The sequence below is a fragment of the Mastacembelus armatus genome, chromosome 20 (assembly GCF_900324485.2).
Source record: "Mastacembelus armatus chromosome 20, fMasArm1.2, whole genome shotgun sequence".
Classification (NCBI taxonomy): Eukaryota; Metazoa; Chordata; class Actinopteri; order Synbranchiformes; family Mastacembelidae; genus Mastacembelus; species Mastacembelus armatus.
In genome coordinates, this window is record NC_046652.1 from 13,075,485 (window position 1) to 13,094,705 (window position 19,221).

At 39.4% G+C, this 19,221-nt stretch overlaps 1 protein-coding gene across 1 annotated transcript; it reads right to left on the reverse strand.

The window, feature by feature from the left end:
• Window positions 1-250: 250 nt before the first annotated feature.
• Window positions 251-18,612, reverse strand: tnk2a (tyrosine kinase, non-receptor, 2a). The gene is made up of 21 exons (XM_026291710.1): window positions 18,413-18,612; window positions 17,543-17,639; window positions 11,974-12,136; window positions 11,319-11,389; window positions 10,687-10,893; window positions 10,239-10,388; window positions 10,049-10,144; window positions 9,337-9,518; window positions 9,076-9,202; window positions 8,793-8,939; window positions 7,707-7,801; window positions 7,000-7,194; window positions 6,180-6,271; window positions 5,993-6,037; window positions 5,653-5,888; window positions 4,945-5,148; window positions 3,663-4,315; window positions 2,901-3,042; window positions 2,321-2,416; window positions 1,568-1,695; window positions 251-373 (listed from the first exon to the last, which is right to left on the reverse strand). Exons 3-21 carry the CDS (start codon window positions 12,134-12,136, stop codon window positions 367-369), a joined length of 3,036 nt encoding a protein of 1,011 aa, XP_026147495.1. The 5' UTR covers window positions 17,543-17,639; window positions 18,413-18,612; the 3' UTR covers window positions 251-366.
• Between the last annotated feature and the right edge of the window lie 609 nt (window positions 18,613-19,221).

Sequence of the window (19,221 nt, forward strand, 5' to 3'; positions counted from 1 at the left end):
ATATAAATGTAAGCTTGCACTTGCACCTTCACAGACATACAGGAGCTCACAAACTCGCGTCTCGAAGAAGCTTGTAGTAGCAATCAGCAGGATGATAAATTCTCATTATAAAAACAAAAAACAAACAACAAGCAACAGTTCAAGTACATAGTGTGTCAGCAGGCTTCTCTGTTAGCTAATAGTGAGCATGCATTTGCATGACAGGTAATAGCAGGTATTCACAGTACATAAAGTGAGGCACATTACTGCCTTAAAAAGCCTCAGTGTGTCCTGGGTCCTGATCCAAGCGGTTCAATATTGGCATGCTGATCCAAAAGAAATAAGGAGGTTGTCAGCAGCTGATTGCTGCTCTGTTTCCATCTAATGTCACTTCCTGAGAGACAGACACAGTTAGACATATATGCACGGTCATTAGTTAATCTGTTATATAACAACTATATAAAAGACAACTATATTTAGGTGAAAGTGAAGTTCCTCTCAGCTGTACAGATTATTTTAGTGTCTTTTGTTTAATCTACAAGCTTTGCACACAACAATTTTCTCACTGCATGGAGAAGATCAAATCTATGAACTAAAAAAGACTAACAATAATATGTATGGCTATTTTTATAAACCATACAAATATAAAGCAAATTGCATGTCTTGTGACTAAAAAAGGAATTACAGGGAACCAAACTCCTCATGTCTGTGCACTAACAATAGAGCTGGAATAATGAGGCAATAAGCTTAGCTAAGCTGGCAGCAGGGGGTGAACGTTAGGCTGGGTCTCTCTAAACTTGAAAAATAAGCCTGCCAGAACCGCTTCAGCTAATTACAGTAATTAACATGTTAATATGTCATCTTAAATGGTTTGAGCCAGGTTTGCATTTGATATTCCTTCCAGTCTTTATGCTTATGCTTTCACTGTCCTGACTCCAGTGAAAGATAAAGAGCAGAGACATGAGAGCAGAATGGATGTTGTCATGTAACATGTATTTCCCAAACTGTCCAATGATTCTTTTAAAATGGACCAGATTTAAATAGATTAATTGTATAATGCAAGAAATAAAAGTTTAATTAGTAATGTTAAAATCAAAATTAAATATTATTAGTGCAACTGACAACAGATGCTGTTATTACAGATGCAAAATATTTGCAAAGTGAACAAAAGTGGTCCCTAATTTCAACCTTGATTATATATATGGCTTGGCTCCATCATAGACCGAGGTTAAGGAGTTTGGACATCTAGAGGTAGCTCAGAGTGTAAAAATAAAAATTATAAAATTACTTGAGAAATGGTTTTTATAACATTCACTGCATGACAGTGTTTTTTTCAACTCAGCAACATAAATAAAAACGCAGTCTTTCTAATGAGGGGTGTGTGGATGTGTACACTTGGGAGAGAAAACAGCTGCTACTTACATACACACAGTCTTTATTTCCTAGACCTAGTACAAACACCTATGTTTTCTTTATTCCCTTCCAATCCTTTTCCCTGCCGCTTTTGCATTATTTTGCACCAGGCCACATAATAATCAAGGTTTTCGAAAAGGCCATCATAAAATTTCAGTTACTTAGCTTTAATTACCTGTGACAATGTGGTCCGTATGTGTCCAGCATGACTGTGCTGGCCTGCTCCAGGTTCCACTGGTAGCGCTGCAGGAGCTCCTCACACTCAGCCCTGGACCTCAGCCCCAAACGAAACAACTGCTCCACCTGCAATACAGAGATGGGGAGAGGAGTAATAAAGACAGCGAGGCAGACAAGTGCTGACACCTATGTGTTTTAATCTTGTATTATCTTGCTCATTTACTTTGTCGTGTGCATTTTTATTTGTGCTGTCAAAACTCCTGCTGTACATGCTTTTTTAACATTTGGCCAGTGATGGCAAATCATTAGTGCATTGTTTGTTTTGTTTCATTTCATCCCAGTTGCCCAGACCTCTGTATTTTTAGCATGAACTACAGTATTATCTAACTGTGTGTGTACATGAATACAGTAATCTGGACAATATGTCTTATTTGAGAAATTCAAATTTTTTCTTATTTGTCTGTTTGTGTCTGTGTGAGCTTGTTTTTGTAAACCAAAAACCTATAACAAACCTTATGGAATAACTAAGTACTTCTGTGTTTACTGTCACACTTTCATGAAAGAAATCACAGACACAGACATAACAAGTAACACTCATTTGTAACAAAATCTGCTCAAAGACACAACACAAGGAAGTTTAGCATTCAAGGCTAATTCTGTCTCATTTACATTTTCTCTGCTGATCAGTGACTAAAATAAATATAAATAAAGAAATATAAAAATAAAAAGGTTTGTATACAGGTATGTGTACCTTCAGATGTTTTATGGCCTGAGGGATACTCCAGTTGTGACTTTGCAGAGCAGCCTGACACTCCTCCAGTGTGACACCGTGAACTGCTCCTTGGACCTGTCAATCATACCATAAACTCATAATGAAGAGAAGGTTAAAACTACAAAAAACAAAAAACACACACACACAAAAAAAAAACAAAAACAGGAATGATATGTGCTTTACATGGCAATACCTTCCTAAACGTAGGGATCACACCTGAATATAAAATCAAAGCTAAAAGTATTTCTGAATGTATGTGATTTAAGAGGCTGGTGGAATGAGTGCCTTTATATGAACTCTCAGTTAATGGTAAAACAATTGCCCCTCCAGACTGTGAAAGAGTAGCAGATAAAACTGAAACATTATCAGCTGCTTTGTCATAATAAAATTCAGCTAATATTTTTGATATGTGGACATGGAAATATTATCAGCAGGCATTTAGTGTTTGGTGTATTTATACTGCTATTTATATTCACCTTGCCAACAAAAACAAAAACAATGTAATGGTATTTAAGTATGTATGAAAATTATGAAATACAATATGCGACTTTTTTCTCACCTGTGTGATACTCTGCTCCTGTTGCATGCTGGGTGCTGCAGTTCGCCCGTTGTTGTTGTTGTAGGAGGAGTTTGGTTTGTTTCCACCGGGCTGCTGCTGCTGCATCATAGGTTTGACTGCTGCCATGTTAGCTGCTCCATATCTGATTAGAAAACCAGAGATATATGGTGACAGTTTATTATTACTAGTTATTTATTAGTATTTATTGTTTGTTTAAATTCTTGTTTGATTTTGTTTCAAACTGACTCTAGGAAAAACAGCTGGAATCTAAATAATAATTAAAAACCAAACAAACTGTAGAGTTGTTGATAGCTCATGATTTTTCTATATTAAGGGAAGATTATGACCAACGGCATGTGCCCTTATTAACTGGTCTAATGAACTGCTTCTATCCTGGTTGATTAATTAAAATGGGAGCAAATAAATGAGGTAAAAGTGATTTACAGCACTGTGCAAAAGTTGTAGGCAGTTTAGATGTTTTAGATTGTTACCACACAACACCATCAGGTGTCTGATTGATATGAAGAGACAGAAACACTGTTACAGCCTGAATCTACAGAAGAACTGCAGCAGCTTCTCCAAGGTGCTGCAAAGTACCAGGAGAAACTGTGTACAGGTCAAACCAGAGAGAACTGCTGCTGGTTTAAGGTCAAAGGGAAGTGCTGCAGATACTGATTAGATTTAGGTTTGGTTCCCTTTACTGCACTTAGTATAAAGTTAACCGATAAATAAAAAACTATTTAATGTATGTGAGAAATGCACCTTTCTAGATAAGCTGGTCTCTCTGGAAGTGGAGCAGGAGCCGAGCCCTGAGAGCTGTCAATCAGTGAAGAGAGGCCGCGGCCATCTCGAAAGGTGAGAGGATCCAAGAAGGAGCTAGATGAGTAAGAGGACCCAGGTGTTGTGAGACGTGAAGCTTGAGCTTGAGGTGGGGAAGAGGTGGAGGAGGGGATATTGGAGGACAGGAGGGGGCCCAAGAGTCCAGATCCCCTACGTGGGGAAACGGAGAGGGGAGGAGGGGGCAGGGCCACAGGTGAGGAGGAGAGTGGCGGCACCAGTGGGAGGGGAGAAGAGGAGCGAGAGCCTGGCTGAGAAAAGGCATGGTCTCTTGGTGGAATCTGAGGAGGCATGTCCTCCTCATTGCCCAGAGATATGGAGCTGGAACGGGCCTGTGGGTGGGTGGTGCGGGTGGAGAGGTTGTGTTTAGAGGGTCGTAGTGGGGGGACAGGGCTGCGAGGAGGCAGCACTGGTCGGTCCTCAAAGCAGGAGGCAAAAGAGGAGGTGGAGGTGGAAGAGGGGGAGGGAGGAGGAAGGCAGATTTGCCGGTGGGGGCCCAAAGGGGCCAGAGGCATAGGGAGAGGAGATGAGGGGAGGGAACGGCCTGTTGCCATGGGAACCTGAAGCTTCACCATCACCTGCATCCATAGAGGGACAGAGATAAAATCAATGAAATTTCTCCACTTGTGTTTAAATATAAATATTGTTTGTTGATAGTTGTGATTTTGGTGAAGATCTAATTACCTTTCAAGATCAACTGTATAAATGGATTTACAGTAATGTAATGTTATGTGATTTCTCTGAGTGACCAGACTGGGCACAAACGTGGGATCACCTCAATTTTCCAGTTTTTAAAGAAATATACAGAAATATCTTAATATACTCAAAAATTAAAGCATATTTGTAGATTTAAAAAAGGGATCAACGGTTTAAGGAAATGTAATCTAAATGTTAGACTCATTCAACAGACTGAAATCAGGGATAAGTAGCACAGTTGCAATAGTTCCCACAAATGTGTTGTATATTGTTTACCTGTAAAAACTGAAAAAAGCGAATGTGGACAAATTTAGGGTGACTGATTTTTTAAGTGCCTGTAAACGCACTGATGGTTTGTTGTGAGTGCAAAGCAAAGTGGCCACTATTAAGAACCAAAAATTCTAAATATATTTTAAAAATCCACTGAATAACACAGTGTATCCAATTGTTTCAGCATCATTGGATAAGCTAAAATTGATGTACTATATTTAAAGTGCATTAGTTTCTCGACCTCTCTCTGCAGTTCTTGGAAGAGGTCAGCTGATTGTGACTCGATCCTGCCTGCCATGCCGCCCCCAGACATTGCGATGGTGTCTTCAGTCAGTCCCTTGTTTATGGATCGCACCTCCTGGTCCTCCGACTGATCCTCTAGCTCTGTAGTAACCTCATCATAAGCTGGTTGCGGGAGCGGCCAGTCCAGGATGGAGGGAGTGTCCTGAAGAGGAGAATGACAGATATTTTAGACAGAGTGAAAAGAAAATTACATTCATGACAAACACTAAACAAAAAAGATCTAAGCGATAATTGAACATTATCACTTCTAGAGTTTCAGAGGAACAAAATTCCACACTGAAAGTTTACAGAGCTCTATCACGTGTTGATGATTAAATACTCTAATAAATGCAGGTTTGAGTACAGACTGATGTCGCCTCGATTTTTAGCTCATTAATAAGGCTTATTTTCAAACGAACATGAAGAGAGTAACGAAGGTGCAAATGATAAAGAAAAAGATAACAGGGGAAAGATTTGTTTCCTAGAAATTAATTCACACTTAGAAATCACTGATTAACCTGTGTTCTAAATAGTTTGATTAATTTGATGTTTTGGATTTGATAAAGTTTTGATTATAATCTTGGGTCCTAAATAAAAAAATATATACAAATCATGACATGCATTTTCATGTTTCTGTGTTTCAGCTGTTTCCTCTTTCTAAACGTACTTTAAGTGTGTCCTCATCTGGCTGCTGTGTCTCAGTGAGTGGTGAGGGCGTGGTCGAGCTGAAGCTGTCATCTGTGAAATCGATGAGCGACACCTCGCTTTTGGCGGCGCGCACACCAGACCCCTCCCACGGGCGAAGTTTCAGACCCAGGGTCACTCCCAGCCTCTTAAGCCCAGATGAAGCGCTGGTGTCGTCATCGTCATCGTAATCGTCCAACACCGAGTCATAGAATGGCTCTAGACAAACAAGCAGATACCAGACTCAGTTAAAATGGTACTGAGATACTGAAATCTCAAATCTAAGGCCACAGACAGAAGAACTTGAGGAGACAAAAACTTACTTTTCAACAGAACAGCAGGCTGAGGTGGACGAGGGGGAGGTTGCTCTGATAGAGAGAGTGAAAATATTACATCTAAAATGTCCTAGTTTCCTAGTTTCCCACAATCTTAAGCAAATTAAATAATGTAGAAACACAAAAAAATGCCTTGTATGTTAATATGTGGATTTCAGTGTTAGAATAAATTTACTCTTGGCACGGTTGGGGAGTTTAGTTGGTCTTGCAATGCCAGAGTCCATTCCAAGGACATCAGGGGGGTCCATAGGGTTTCCCAAATACAAACTGAAAGAGAGGGAAAAGTATAAAGCAGACATTCAGCATTTACAATACTTGCCACACGCCCTGTAGTCCCCAGAAGTTCCTGTGGTTCTGGTTGTTGTATTTTGTGTTTCAGTAAAAGTTCTTTGTCTGAAACTTTGGGTAAAGTTAAAACATTTATTTATACTAAAACCTGACACCGTGTATTTCTTCATAACTTCAACTTTATATTTGCTTCAGGTAATAAATATTTGTTACAGGGCTGTGTACAAAACAGGTTTTTTCTCTTCTTGCAGCTTTTAAATGGACGAGTTTTTTCAAGGTCTTCATCTGTTGCAAAACCTCAGGTGGAGTACTACTGTCCTCTAGTGGAGACTTGGACGGCATTATCCATCCATCCATCCATTATCTATACCTGCTTATTCCTTAATCAGGGTCCCAGGGATCTGCTGGAGCCTATCCCAGCTCTCTTTGGGTGAAAGGCAGGGGTCCACCCTGGACAGGTCACCAGTCCATCACAGGGCCACATAGAGACAAACAACCTCACACACTCACACTCACTCCTATGGGCAATTTAGAGTCACCGATCAAGAACAGCATTATGTTGTTGCTCTATATGACAAATGCATTCAGATTATTCGTCACTTTATCAAATTCAGATGATTATCTTCAGTTCAAGATAAGGGTTAAATTCCAAATAATTTGCAAATAAATCTACAATATCAGAATAGAATTTGATAAGTATCATTAACCTGTCAATGCGGTCTGCATAGCCCCAGCTCCTGTGAGGGTCAGTGTCTCCATGTCCAGTGTGGATGAACGAGTGTTTAAGTGGTCGGCTGATGTCGTGGGCAGACAGGCCGGCAACTGAGGTTACCACGTGACGAGGAAACTGACCGATATGCAGTGTCCGCCTGTTCTGACCTCGCCACCAGTAATGCTCGGCCCTGAAAACAGACATATGAACACATACTAACAAACAATAAGGAAACTACCCTTTACTGTATTTATCTCATAAAATTCTGACTGCTTTTTTGATTTGCATAGTCTGTATCACCATATTCTACTATTAGATTTAAAACTCAACAATTATGGGATTTTCCTGAGTGTGAGAAACATGAATACACTTGTACAAATGACTGTAGAAATACAGATTAACTTGTTAACCTTTGGCATTTCATTTGGGCATACACACAAACTAAACTGCCCTATCTTCAGAAGGGACAATATTTCTGTAATGACCCAATGACAAGGCAGTAATAATATTTATCCACAATGTAGGAAAGTCAGTGTCAACAACAGATGCAATTGTTGCACTGCAGGAATGACCTTCATTCTGCTGTGACAAACACTGGCACATACAAGTCTGCTGCTTTGTGAACAAAAATTTAAAGACTTTAAAGAATGTGATGTTCTAGGGCATCTGTATGTGTTTGCTAACAAACTGCCACACACTGACCTTCCCTCTATGATGGTGATGATGTCGTTCATCTTAATCTGTAGCTTGTCTTCCTCCTCAAAGTCCTGCAGGGCTCTCATATCAGTGGGCATGGTCTGCATAACACACATACACTTGAGTAAAGTTGCATGAATTACTACCATCATTAGCAGGCTCATAAAAGCAAGCATAAAAAATGACTCCTATCATTTCATGTAATTGTGATTTATTTGTTTCCACTTGCCTTCACTTGACTCTCCTTTACCTGCTTTTCTAAGCTACTAAAACAGAGTATTGAGCAGTCCATCCATCCATCATCTATACCCACTTATTCCTATTTAGGGTCACAGGGATCTGCTGGAGCCTATCCCAGCTCTCTTTGGGTGAACGACAGGTCACCAGTCAGTATTGAGTAGTTAATTTGGTTTATTCTTTTTTTGCTATTAAAAATAAAATGTTTCCTAATTTGCTAGCCAGACCAGGAACAACTGAAATTCCTCATTTCATGACATTTTTCTACTGTTAATAAGTAAAGTGACCACATAAGCACTTCTTAAAAGCTAAAAAAAAAAGTCTGCTAAAAATATCAATAAAATGAATCAGATGTGGTTAATGTCTATGGTGTTTATAGTTTGAATCTGATCAATTCTAATGTTTGGAAAACATGAGCATATACTTTAGGTTAATTCACTCTGCTCTTATTTGAATCATCCTAACTTAAAAATACACTAAATATTTTACATTTTCCCCACAAGCAAATTATCAACATCAAAAACTTACACCGAGAAAACCTATGTTTGAAATAGGTTCATACCTACACCCTCTGCACTATCCAAACAGTTATATGACTTCCTGGAGTCGCACCTTTCCTCTTGTTAAGCTATTTTTCTCATGTGGCACAGACTCCAAAGCTGCCCTAGAGCTATGACATCAAATATAAGACTGGCTGAAAGCTCATTTATTAATTAAGAATGATATACATTCACCTTCAACCAGCTCATTTGCACTTTGAGCTGCAGCACCTACATGTACCAAAAGTCTGGGTACCCAAGACCTACTGCTTTCCACCACTTTGCACCTATTACAATGACGTATCTAGTGTACTACCTCAAGCAGAAAGTCTCTGAGAGCAATGAAGGTTGGTCTGTCCTCAGGTTTGGGGCTCCAGCACTGCAGCATGACGTTGTATATATCCTGAGGACAGTCATCTGGTTTACACAGCCTCTCAGCCTCTACATCCACCTTGTGAAGAATCTTCAAACATAATAAAGCACTAAAAATTAATTATTAATGCATTTTTATAATTGGGAGATGTGATTGTTTTCAGTAGCTGGCATAGTAAGATCTATATATTTTCTTTAAAAAAAAAAACTGCATAGAAAAAACTTGCCTGGCTCCCATTAAGGCCCAACCACGGCTCCTGTCCGTGAGTGAACATCTCCCACAGAGTGACTCCAAACATCCAGGTATCGGATGCATGAGAGAAAGTACGAGACTTCAGAGACTCCGGAGCACACCTGGAGAGAAACAAGACGAAGACAGATACAGAGAACATGGAGGACAGTTTCAGAGAAAGAAATTGTTTAATCAGTCATCAAGACTGTACTACACAAGCACATCATTTCATTTGGCCTGAATGCCCTGTACTGACCATGGGAAAGGGATTTTGTGGCCTTCCTCCATGATGTATTGATCAGTGTGCGTTGGCAGTGCCCTCATAAGCCCAAAGTCTCCGATCTTCACTGTCTCATTAGTGGAAAGTAAAACGTTGCGGGCAGCCAGGTCTCTGTGGAGGAAACGCTTCTGCTCCAAGTAGGCCATGCCGCAGGCCACCTACACATGATCATATAGGCACAAGCCAAAACCATCTTTATCCAGAATTACAGACACACATGCAAATTATGATATCTTTATGACAGAGATGTGTCATATTTACAAAAGCTATGCTGGTTGATACTATACATCAAAAGAAACAAACAAGACATAAATAATGCAGACACAACAACACTAAATCATGTATAAGAGATACAGTAACTATATTTTATACAATATTTGAAATGGTGAGGCCAAAATAACAATGGGCAACATTTTCACATTTGTAAATTCCTCTGACTCTTCCTTTCAACATTTTTACATTTGCTTTTCTAAACTCTGAATATCTGGAAACTGTTGTGAACAAACAATGAAAAAGAAGCAGCACTTAAATAAACCCTAAAGGATGAAAACATCACAGGGCCAAAACATCTGGTCGCTGCACTGAAGATGTGATGAAATTATAAAAAATATGATGAAATCAAGAAAAAGAGGAACTTGTGGAATATCACTTCAAATTTCTGTGGTCCGTTTTGTGTGTGTTAACTGACCTGCACAGCGTAATTACAGAGAGAGGAAATGAGGATGTGACCCTGGCGCTTCCTGAGACGATCCAATAGGGAGCCCAGGGGGGCCAGCTCAGTTACCTACAAACAAACACACAACAAAATATGCATAGAAACACAAACTGTAACTGTCAATCTCTGTGTATTTGCACATGAGGATGTGTGTGTGTTTTACCATCTTCATTGGCTGTGTGAGGACGATGCCGTGCAAACGAATGAGGTTCTGGTGGTTCAGTGAATGCATGGCATTCACCTCTCTGATGAAATCATCCAGACCATCTGAGTCCAACACACCGGCCTTCAGACACTTCACTGCCACTGACAACTATAAACAAGCAGGGTGAGATATTACAGCTGAGCGACCAAAACAATGTTGATATACTCAACAATGTAGATGCAGCCTTTGGGCCAAGTGATGAAAGACTATGTAAGACTCCCCAGAATTTTAAACTGTAGCATTTTTTTCAGGCAGGTCATAAAAACCACACCAAAACACTTTATTACACAACCCAAGCTTGCTAACATTTCATGCATTTTGCATGTCTGACATCATGTAATGTACACAAGTTAACACAGAAACAGGTTTTTTTAATACTCCACTTGATTGTCTCTCTTTATCTCACCACTCTGCCGTTGGGTCCAGTCCACTCTCCTCTCCTCACCACTCCGAATGTGCCATCTCCCAGTCGTTCAAACAGCTGCAGCTCTGATTCTCTAATCAGGCAGGTGAGGGAAGCTCCTGTTTCGTTACTGGCTGCAGCTTGGATGGATGATGCCCCCTGAGTGAGGGGCTGCTGGGGGTCGGAGTCTGGTCGTTTCACTGGAAATACCTGTGTGCCCAGTAGGAACAACAGAGTCTAATGAGGTTTCCTTCTTGTTTTACATTTTTTAAAATTGATTTATTTGTGGATATACACACTGATCCAAGAGTTAACAAGCAAAAATAAAAATACTTATTTGCAACTTGAGAACTGCAAACAAATAGCTACACAAAATTGAAAATTAGATTTTTAGACCCAGCTACAGACCCAAAAAAACACAAAGATCAAGTTTAATTTAACGGATACTTAATGGTTATGTTAGGGAGTCAGCAGGCAAATAAACTAATGTCATGAAATACTGTACAGAGCTCTATGAGGAAATCTTCCCCTCCATGATTGTCAGATTGTATGATCAGCTCTTGTTAAACTGTCTGTGTAATGTTGAGCAACATCTCTGTATGTGTGTGTGTTTGCAGGACAAACTGACACTGCACCTTACTCATCCAGGACTTGCGTTTATAAAGCGCTCTTCTCCTCTTGACCGCCTCCCACAATCTCCTTTGACCTGAACCAACACAATCATGAGTATTAAAATACTTTATATTTTCTATATTGTCTAAGCTTTTCACACTGAGGACACTGAGGAAAAAGCATAAATATGCTATAATTCTCTCTGTATATTTACAGTAACAGGGATTAGTACAAAGGTTAAACCCAGGATACAAGAATAAAATACATGTAAAACAAGTATTTTTATGCAATAATCATCAAAGTGTGGGGCCTGGACAGGTCACCAGTCCATCACAGGGCCCCATAGAGACAAACAACCTCACACAGTCACACTCACTCCTATGGGCAATTTAGAGTCACCAATCAACCTGACATACATGTTTTTGGACTGTGGGAGGAAACCAGAGTACCTGGAGAAAACCCACACAAGCACAGGGAGAACATGAAGACTCCACACAGAAAGGTCCCTGATGGGTTGCGAACCTGGACCCTTCTTGCTGCGAGGCAGCAGTGCTAACCACACATCTACCGTGCTGCCCCCACTTTAACATTTCACTCCAAAATAAAGGAGAGTCTCAAATGCAATGATTTTTGAAAAATTTTCTACTGATATCCCTGTAAAATGAAGATATGACATACCTGGGCGTCCCATGCCAATCTTCTCCAGGTCCTCATTCTTGACGTAGTCGAAGTGGGAGAGTCGCGTGACATTAAGTTCATCACGGATACGCAGGAAGTATTGCTGCAACTGCACATCTGTCAGCAACTCCAGCAGCCACTCTGTCCCCTCCTCACACTGCATCTGCAGCAGAGACACAATTTACCTGGATCACTATACGTGTCAGCATTGTTCAGTCATTCAGTGTGATGTTAATGGACACTGTTAACAGAGATACTGTAACGTGCAGCAGAAACAGAGGGACGACTCAGCTACAAAAGAAAATTGCTAGTTAAAACGAGAGAGCATCAAGACGTTAATACAGTCCTTGCTAGTTTTAAAGCTTTCCATTTTGAAATTGCAGGTCTATCTGCAGTAAAACCTTGACTGATAAATATCAACAAACTACAGCATATTGAAGGTGAAAGTTAGTGCTATTAGTAGCTGTACAATACATAGCAAGGAACACATTATCTTCACCTTCTCATCTTAATCTAGTGGCAGTATTGAAAGGAAAATTCGAATCCTGACACATTTACACTTAGGCCATGGTCAGCAGTGGATTCAAGCTTAACATAAAGCCTGTGGAAGCCGTGGCAAGGGTGACTCTTTTCTGATGACTGACTCGGCCACCTCTAAATCTCAGTAATTAACACCTCGTATTTTGCTTCTTTGATAAATATAAAAGGTTTTTACACAAAATGGTATAAGTCCTGCACATATATATGTTTTTACACATACACACACAAGCACTTTATAGTGGTTATTTTAAAAGGTTTTGTTAAGACCTGTTAGCGCTATCTGGTGGACAAACAGCGTATTATGTAACTATGGAATTAACCTCACGCATCTCATTTGTGTACTGAATTGCTTGTTACTTATCAGCTGAGGATAATTATGCTATTAGCTGAAATTGGCTGAGCCATCTTCTGCCCAGGTCTAAGTCCACACATGACATTCAAAGAATAAAAACTATATAAGTGGTCTGAGAGTTGGTGGGTTAATTAATCAATAAAAAAGTCAAACATGCAAAATGCCAGTTCCCTGTGTGGCAAGGTCCCCAACAAGAAGCTGCAAGTTCAAAACTGATGATAGAGCCATTACTATCAGGATTGAAAGGCAGGAAAATTACACCTATCCTGTTTTTGCTATTGCTTATTTTTCAGAATTGTTGTTATTTTACTGGACCATTTAAGGTCTTAAAGATATTTATAAACTATTCAAAATGATACAACATGATGGCAAACAAATCTTTTGGTTTTTGGTTTAGGGAAAACAATTGTGACCAAACAGTTCACAATTAACAACAACCAAATGAGTAATTTTTTAATTTAAAAATAAAATGAAATACTGTCTGCAGTTGCAGCATTACGACAGACCCCATCACAGACGAACACAAACACACTTGCATCCTCACACATGCTAACACCCACTTATATATTAAATATTCATCCTGCCAGCATAAGTGAAGCCTCAGACACTCAAATGCAATGACACACAAACACACTGTAATTTCCACGAAGCATAATTGCATATCCATCCATAACTTCAGACTTTACCATTTCTCCCCCGACACTTTCTCTGATCCTCCTGTCTCTTGCCTCTTTGTCCTCATCCTCTCCTTCATCCTCTGCTCTTATGTAGGGGAGTCGCTGGTACTCATAACTCTCCCCCATACTGTTACGGCTCCTCTCGTCCTTAACACCGTCTATTTTTCATTCTTCTTTTTTTATAAGTCTAGCTGTTATTCAGAGAAGGCGTTAGCTGTGCCTCCCTCCTCTCTTGTCTCCGAGTTCGCTACTCTCCTCTTGGATCCATGACCTTCAATGCTCAATCAATACGTGCATGCACACAAAAAGACACCAGGAGGCATCTGATGCCACTCTCTCCAGTCGTATCACCTAAGGCTATCTATAAACTCTCGCCGTCTTGCCCCCTACTGATTCTTTCTCTTTCTGCTGACTCACAACTTCCTGCAGCATCGGACACCTCCATATTTCCCCCCCTCTCCGCATCTTTTCCTGCTCTTTTTCTCTCTCCTCTCTAACGTTATTTCTCCATCTTCTTCTGGCTCAGCAGCCAAGCCCACTGTCTGATGTTAAATAATTCAGCATCTCTAACAAGAGGAGGAGCGGGAGGGAGAGGGACGCCTCGGAGGAGGAGTGCAGAAAATGTAGATGCAAATAGGTGGACAGATGGATGGGTAAATGGATAGATCATCAGGCAAAAGAAAGGCAAGTGAGATAGTTCCCAGCATGCATTTGATAGGTGCAGATGGTATAAGCTTGAGATCAACCCAAACAAGCATAACATTTGTGAAGGATGGAATAGTACTGCATTAAATAAAGTGAAGCTTCAGCAACAGAGAAGCAATTTTCACTTAAGTCTCTTATTGTCCTCGTGTGGTTTTATATCATTCGAAATCAAACAGGCTATTGATTAGGTTTATGGCTGTTAGTTAGACAAACCAAGCAATTAAACATAAAACTTGGTTATAGAAAATTACAATTTTTCACTAATTTCAATTGATTTAATTGGACAAAATAATTAAAGATTAGTTCAATGTAAAAAAAAAAATCTTTAGCTGTAGCTTTACATTAATCTTTGGTATTTAGAAATTGCTCATTCCACCATCTCAAATGTGAGGAACTGCAGCTTTTATGCAGCAATGACTGTAATAATAATAATCAAATATTTTACTGTCTCAAAATAGAGATTTCTGGTGCCTGAGAAATTGTAATTTTTTAATAGTATTTAGGATTAACCAATTAATTCATTTAATTAATGACTGAAAGTCTAATCAATAACAACAACAACAAAAAAATTATAATTTCTCGCGTCTCTTTTTTTACAATGGAGATTTAGGAATGGCAATGTCCATCAGGTCCACCTCTCTGCTCCAGACTGAAATATCTCAACAATGATGAACTTGATGGATTACTGTAAAATTTTATACAATCATTCATGGTCCCCATAGGGTGAATCTTAATAAATATGGCAAACATTTGACTTCAATTAATGTAGCCACGGTTGACACTTTTACAGGGCTTGGTGTCACTGCTACACTTGGTGTATGACCATGCAGCCTAGCTCTGAAACTAATGACCTTCCCATCAGCTTCAAGCTTTATATTTGTTGCTAACAAGCAAATGTTAAGCACTTTAAGCTCAAGGCATAAAGTGTTCATGTTTGGATTCTACTGGTCATTTAGAATGAGGGGGAAAAAAACAATAAAATAATTTCAATAGAAACAATGACAGGGAAATACTGAGCTGTTATCATCGGCAACATCTGACAGCAAACGGGTTAACTGGTGCATGGACTGCAGCAGTGATGGTAGTGTGTGCATGCTTGTACATTTCATGTTTCTGAATGTGCATCTGTGGCCTAAATGAACACAAAATCAGAGCTTTCATCTCTCTCTATGCACGTGTTTTTTGAGGGCGATGCTCTAAAAATAGGAACACCAATTTTAGCTTACATTCACTGGCATGAAGCATGATGATGTGGTGAACATGGCTGCTTTACTTTGCACTCTGCTCGCTATCAAATCCCTGAGACTCAGTCAAGCCATTTAACAGCGACACTGATGTTTCTGTTTGTTGAGTATGAAGATTTATTCTGCATCTGCATTTGGGTTTTATCTGTGCCTTTTTTGTTGTGACCACAGGCTAATTACAGGCACCAGAAAACAGCATTTTTAGGAGCAGTATGCCTTTAATTAGGTGCCTTTACGGCTCAAGCAGACTGCAGAGGCAGAACAGTATGTGCAATTTAATGGGACATGGAAGAAGGAAACAAGGGAATTTTTAAAAATATATGTTATCTGGAATAACCATGAATGGAGGATGGTGTTTTAGTTTTGGTGTTAATATACTTACTGGAGATTAACTGATTGTAAGTAAGTACAAGTAAAACATTGGTTGAAGACCAAAATATTGAAAGACGGAGGCAGATTGATTGCTGTATTTCCTATTTCCCAGCACTTCAACGAAATGCATCATCTTTTGTTAGATGAAAAGTGTGTTCCAACTATTTTGTCTAATAGTATAAACGTTTAAAAACACTGACTGGTTATTTAAGTTGTCTGTTAGTCAATTAATGGTCAACAGAATTAAAACTGTTCAATTAGAACATGACGAAAATTTATTTCATACAATTTTGAAAAGTCCCTCTTCTATTTATTTATTTTGATTTAGACATATTGAAAAGTGTTTTGTGCCTGTGAAAAAGCCGTATGCAGAAAAAAATTGTATGTTAGCCTGGCTACAAATTTAGATGATTATGATTCCTGGCCTGGCTGCCTTGAACAGAGTACCCACAACAGAGTGCAAGCAGACCGGAAAGCACCATGAACTGGATGTTGCGTACTTTTACAGCTCAAAAACATGACAACAATCAGAAACATTTGTCTGCATTAGAGGGACCCATTTTGTACCTTTAACTTTTAGTGACATGTGTCCCTTGGAGGATTTTGTATTAAAGTAATTGTAAGTTTGTATTTTTTTGTCATGTTAAATGTGTTGCTGCAGACCTGAGTCCAGAGGTTAGTGTCAGAGGGGAGAGCTACACCAGTCAAACATAACATTATGACCACCTGCCTAACACTGTGTACACAGGAGTCAATGCAGCAGCAGGTTGGCACATGTGTCACTCTGCAGCTCACTGTGCATCTTCTGTGAATCTGTTTGCTTCCATAGTTGTTTTGGTCAGTACTAACCACTGCAGACCTGGAAGACCCAACAAGATCTATAGTTTGGGAGATGCTCTGACCCAGTCATCTAGCTCCCACACTGTGGCCCCTCTCAGAGCCACTCACATCCTTACACTTGCCTGTTCTTTCTGCTTCCATCACATCAACTTTGAGGACTTAATGTTCACCTGCTGATTAATATACCTGACACGCTGGCAGCTGCCACAGTATAACAAGATAATCAGTGTTATTTTATCTGTCAGTGCTCAGGGCTGGAGGTCCCAAGGTCAAAGTGGGACACACCTCCAAAGGTGTTAGAGAATGACCGAGCTAAGATCCTGTGGGACTTCCAGATACAGACTGACCAACTGGTGACAGGTAACCAACCCAACACTGTAGTGGTGGACCAACAGCACAAGAAAGTCCTAGGGGTAGATGTAGCAATCGCAAGTTATAGAAACAGCAGGAAGAAGGAACATGAGAAATTTAAATACCAAGGGCTGAAAGAAAATTAAATTTCAAATTAAAGCTTGAGAGCTTTTGGTTCATGTTTAAGGAGCTAAGGGCTTCGTTTGCAATGTATCACTATCAAATGTATTTATATGCTTTATGTAGTGATCAGACCACATGAAAATGAACTGTAGTATTCATGCAAGTCTCAGTCTCAAAATGAAGACCACATATGGCAACACTTCAAGTTTTGACTCATATCCCAAAGAGGTTCGTATTTATTTATAGCCTACAATAAAGAGGATACTAATCATTTACAGAATATGTGGGAGCAGAGAATGGGTGGATGAATTAGTACATCCAGTTTTCTCAACAATACAGTAGTATATTTGTTATACTGGTCTCACCCTGGACTGGTCTTGTGGTGGATCAAAGCTTCAGTCAGGAGTGGCTGGGGTCCCTGCCATTCACCTGTAGGAGCCCATGAATGGAGAGACCACACATCTACATACAGAAAGAGAACGTCAGGATGAAATCCAATAAATAAAAATGATAAGACAGAAATAAATGTCAGGGAAGCCCAGAAACCAAAATTTAAAATGAAACTGTTTTATACCAATATGTACTTAACATCCATCCATGATCTATTGCTTATTTTTCATGGTTGTAAGGGGGCTGGCATAAGTCAGACAGTAAAGCAACATGTTAGTAACATAATTAACAGAACTTTTCCATTAATTAATAAATTGATTCTATTACTAGTTTAAATTTAACAACAATTTAAAAAAACAACAATTTTAACAACAATGTAAAGCTAAATAAAAGTATTATAGGTGCACAGTTCATGTGATATTACAGATAAAATGGTACTTTTACACCGAACAGTTATCACCATCAGTAAAAACCTAATTGCAGAGTGACTCATATATAACAAACACATTACACTTCATTAATTACACAGTGTAGACACTCACAGTGTTGAAGGCTGGCTAATATAAACTACAGCAATAAAGTTCAATCAGTATGAAAGATGAAGACAGACATAATTGATCTAATGAACAGAGCAGAACAGATTGTAATTGATAAAGCTCCAGATTAAATCAGATTAGCCTCAGTCACGGTGGGAAACGTGACATCTTTTTTTCCTGCACAAGACTTTAAACTTTTATTTATTATCTAGCTGTGTTTCTCAATTTACTGTGTTTGTTTTGGTGCAACACGTCGCATCTTCATGACAGAGCGAGTAACGGAGGATCGAGAAAACGGACCGTACCGACCTGTGGGCTTGGTGGGGTTACCGGTCCCTTCCGCCGGTCCGTCCTCAGTCCGTCCGCCGCTCTCAGCGTTTGCAGCCCGGCGGGAAGTCGCGCAGTTTTATCGGGGAATCGGTTAAATTCACCGGATCCGTTATCTCTCTCTCTCCCGCGTTAATTCCGGGACTCTCCCGAGTTCGCCTGCCGGGATGTACCAGCGTCACTGTGCGTGACCTACGTAAATACCGGGGGCGCTAACGCGTGTGAAATGGATTTACCAAAATAATGGCACTTCCTGCTCTGGTTTCGAAATAAAAGCGCAGGATTAAAGTCATCAAAACTTTTATCAGCACAAGTGTGATTCTTCTAATTTGAGCACGTGACTTGACCACACACCCTAACCCGTGCACTTTACTGGCCAAAATACGTACACATCTTATATGTAAGCACGTTTTTAATACACTGACGCCGAGGAAGGCCTTAAGGAATTGGGCTACACATCAAGTGTTGGAGTTTTTATCGTTTTAGAAGCCGAAGCAACCAAATGTTTCTTATTTTTGCTTTTAAAATAACTTCAATTATTATTCTATTAATTTAATAAATCACACTAGTAGTAATACAGAACATCTAGTAAACTATATAGGACACTTAAGGATATTTACCTTTGTTTACTTCTAAGGTGTGTATTTACTAATGAAAAATCCTCAAACAGTAAATAAATAGACACTAAACCTCATATGTCATTTACATTAGTATCTACTAAGAAAAAAAGTATTTTTCATAACACAATTATTAAGGAAAACTGATACAAATGTTAATTTATGTACTTTATA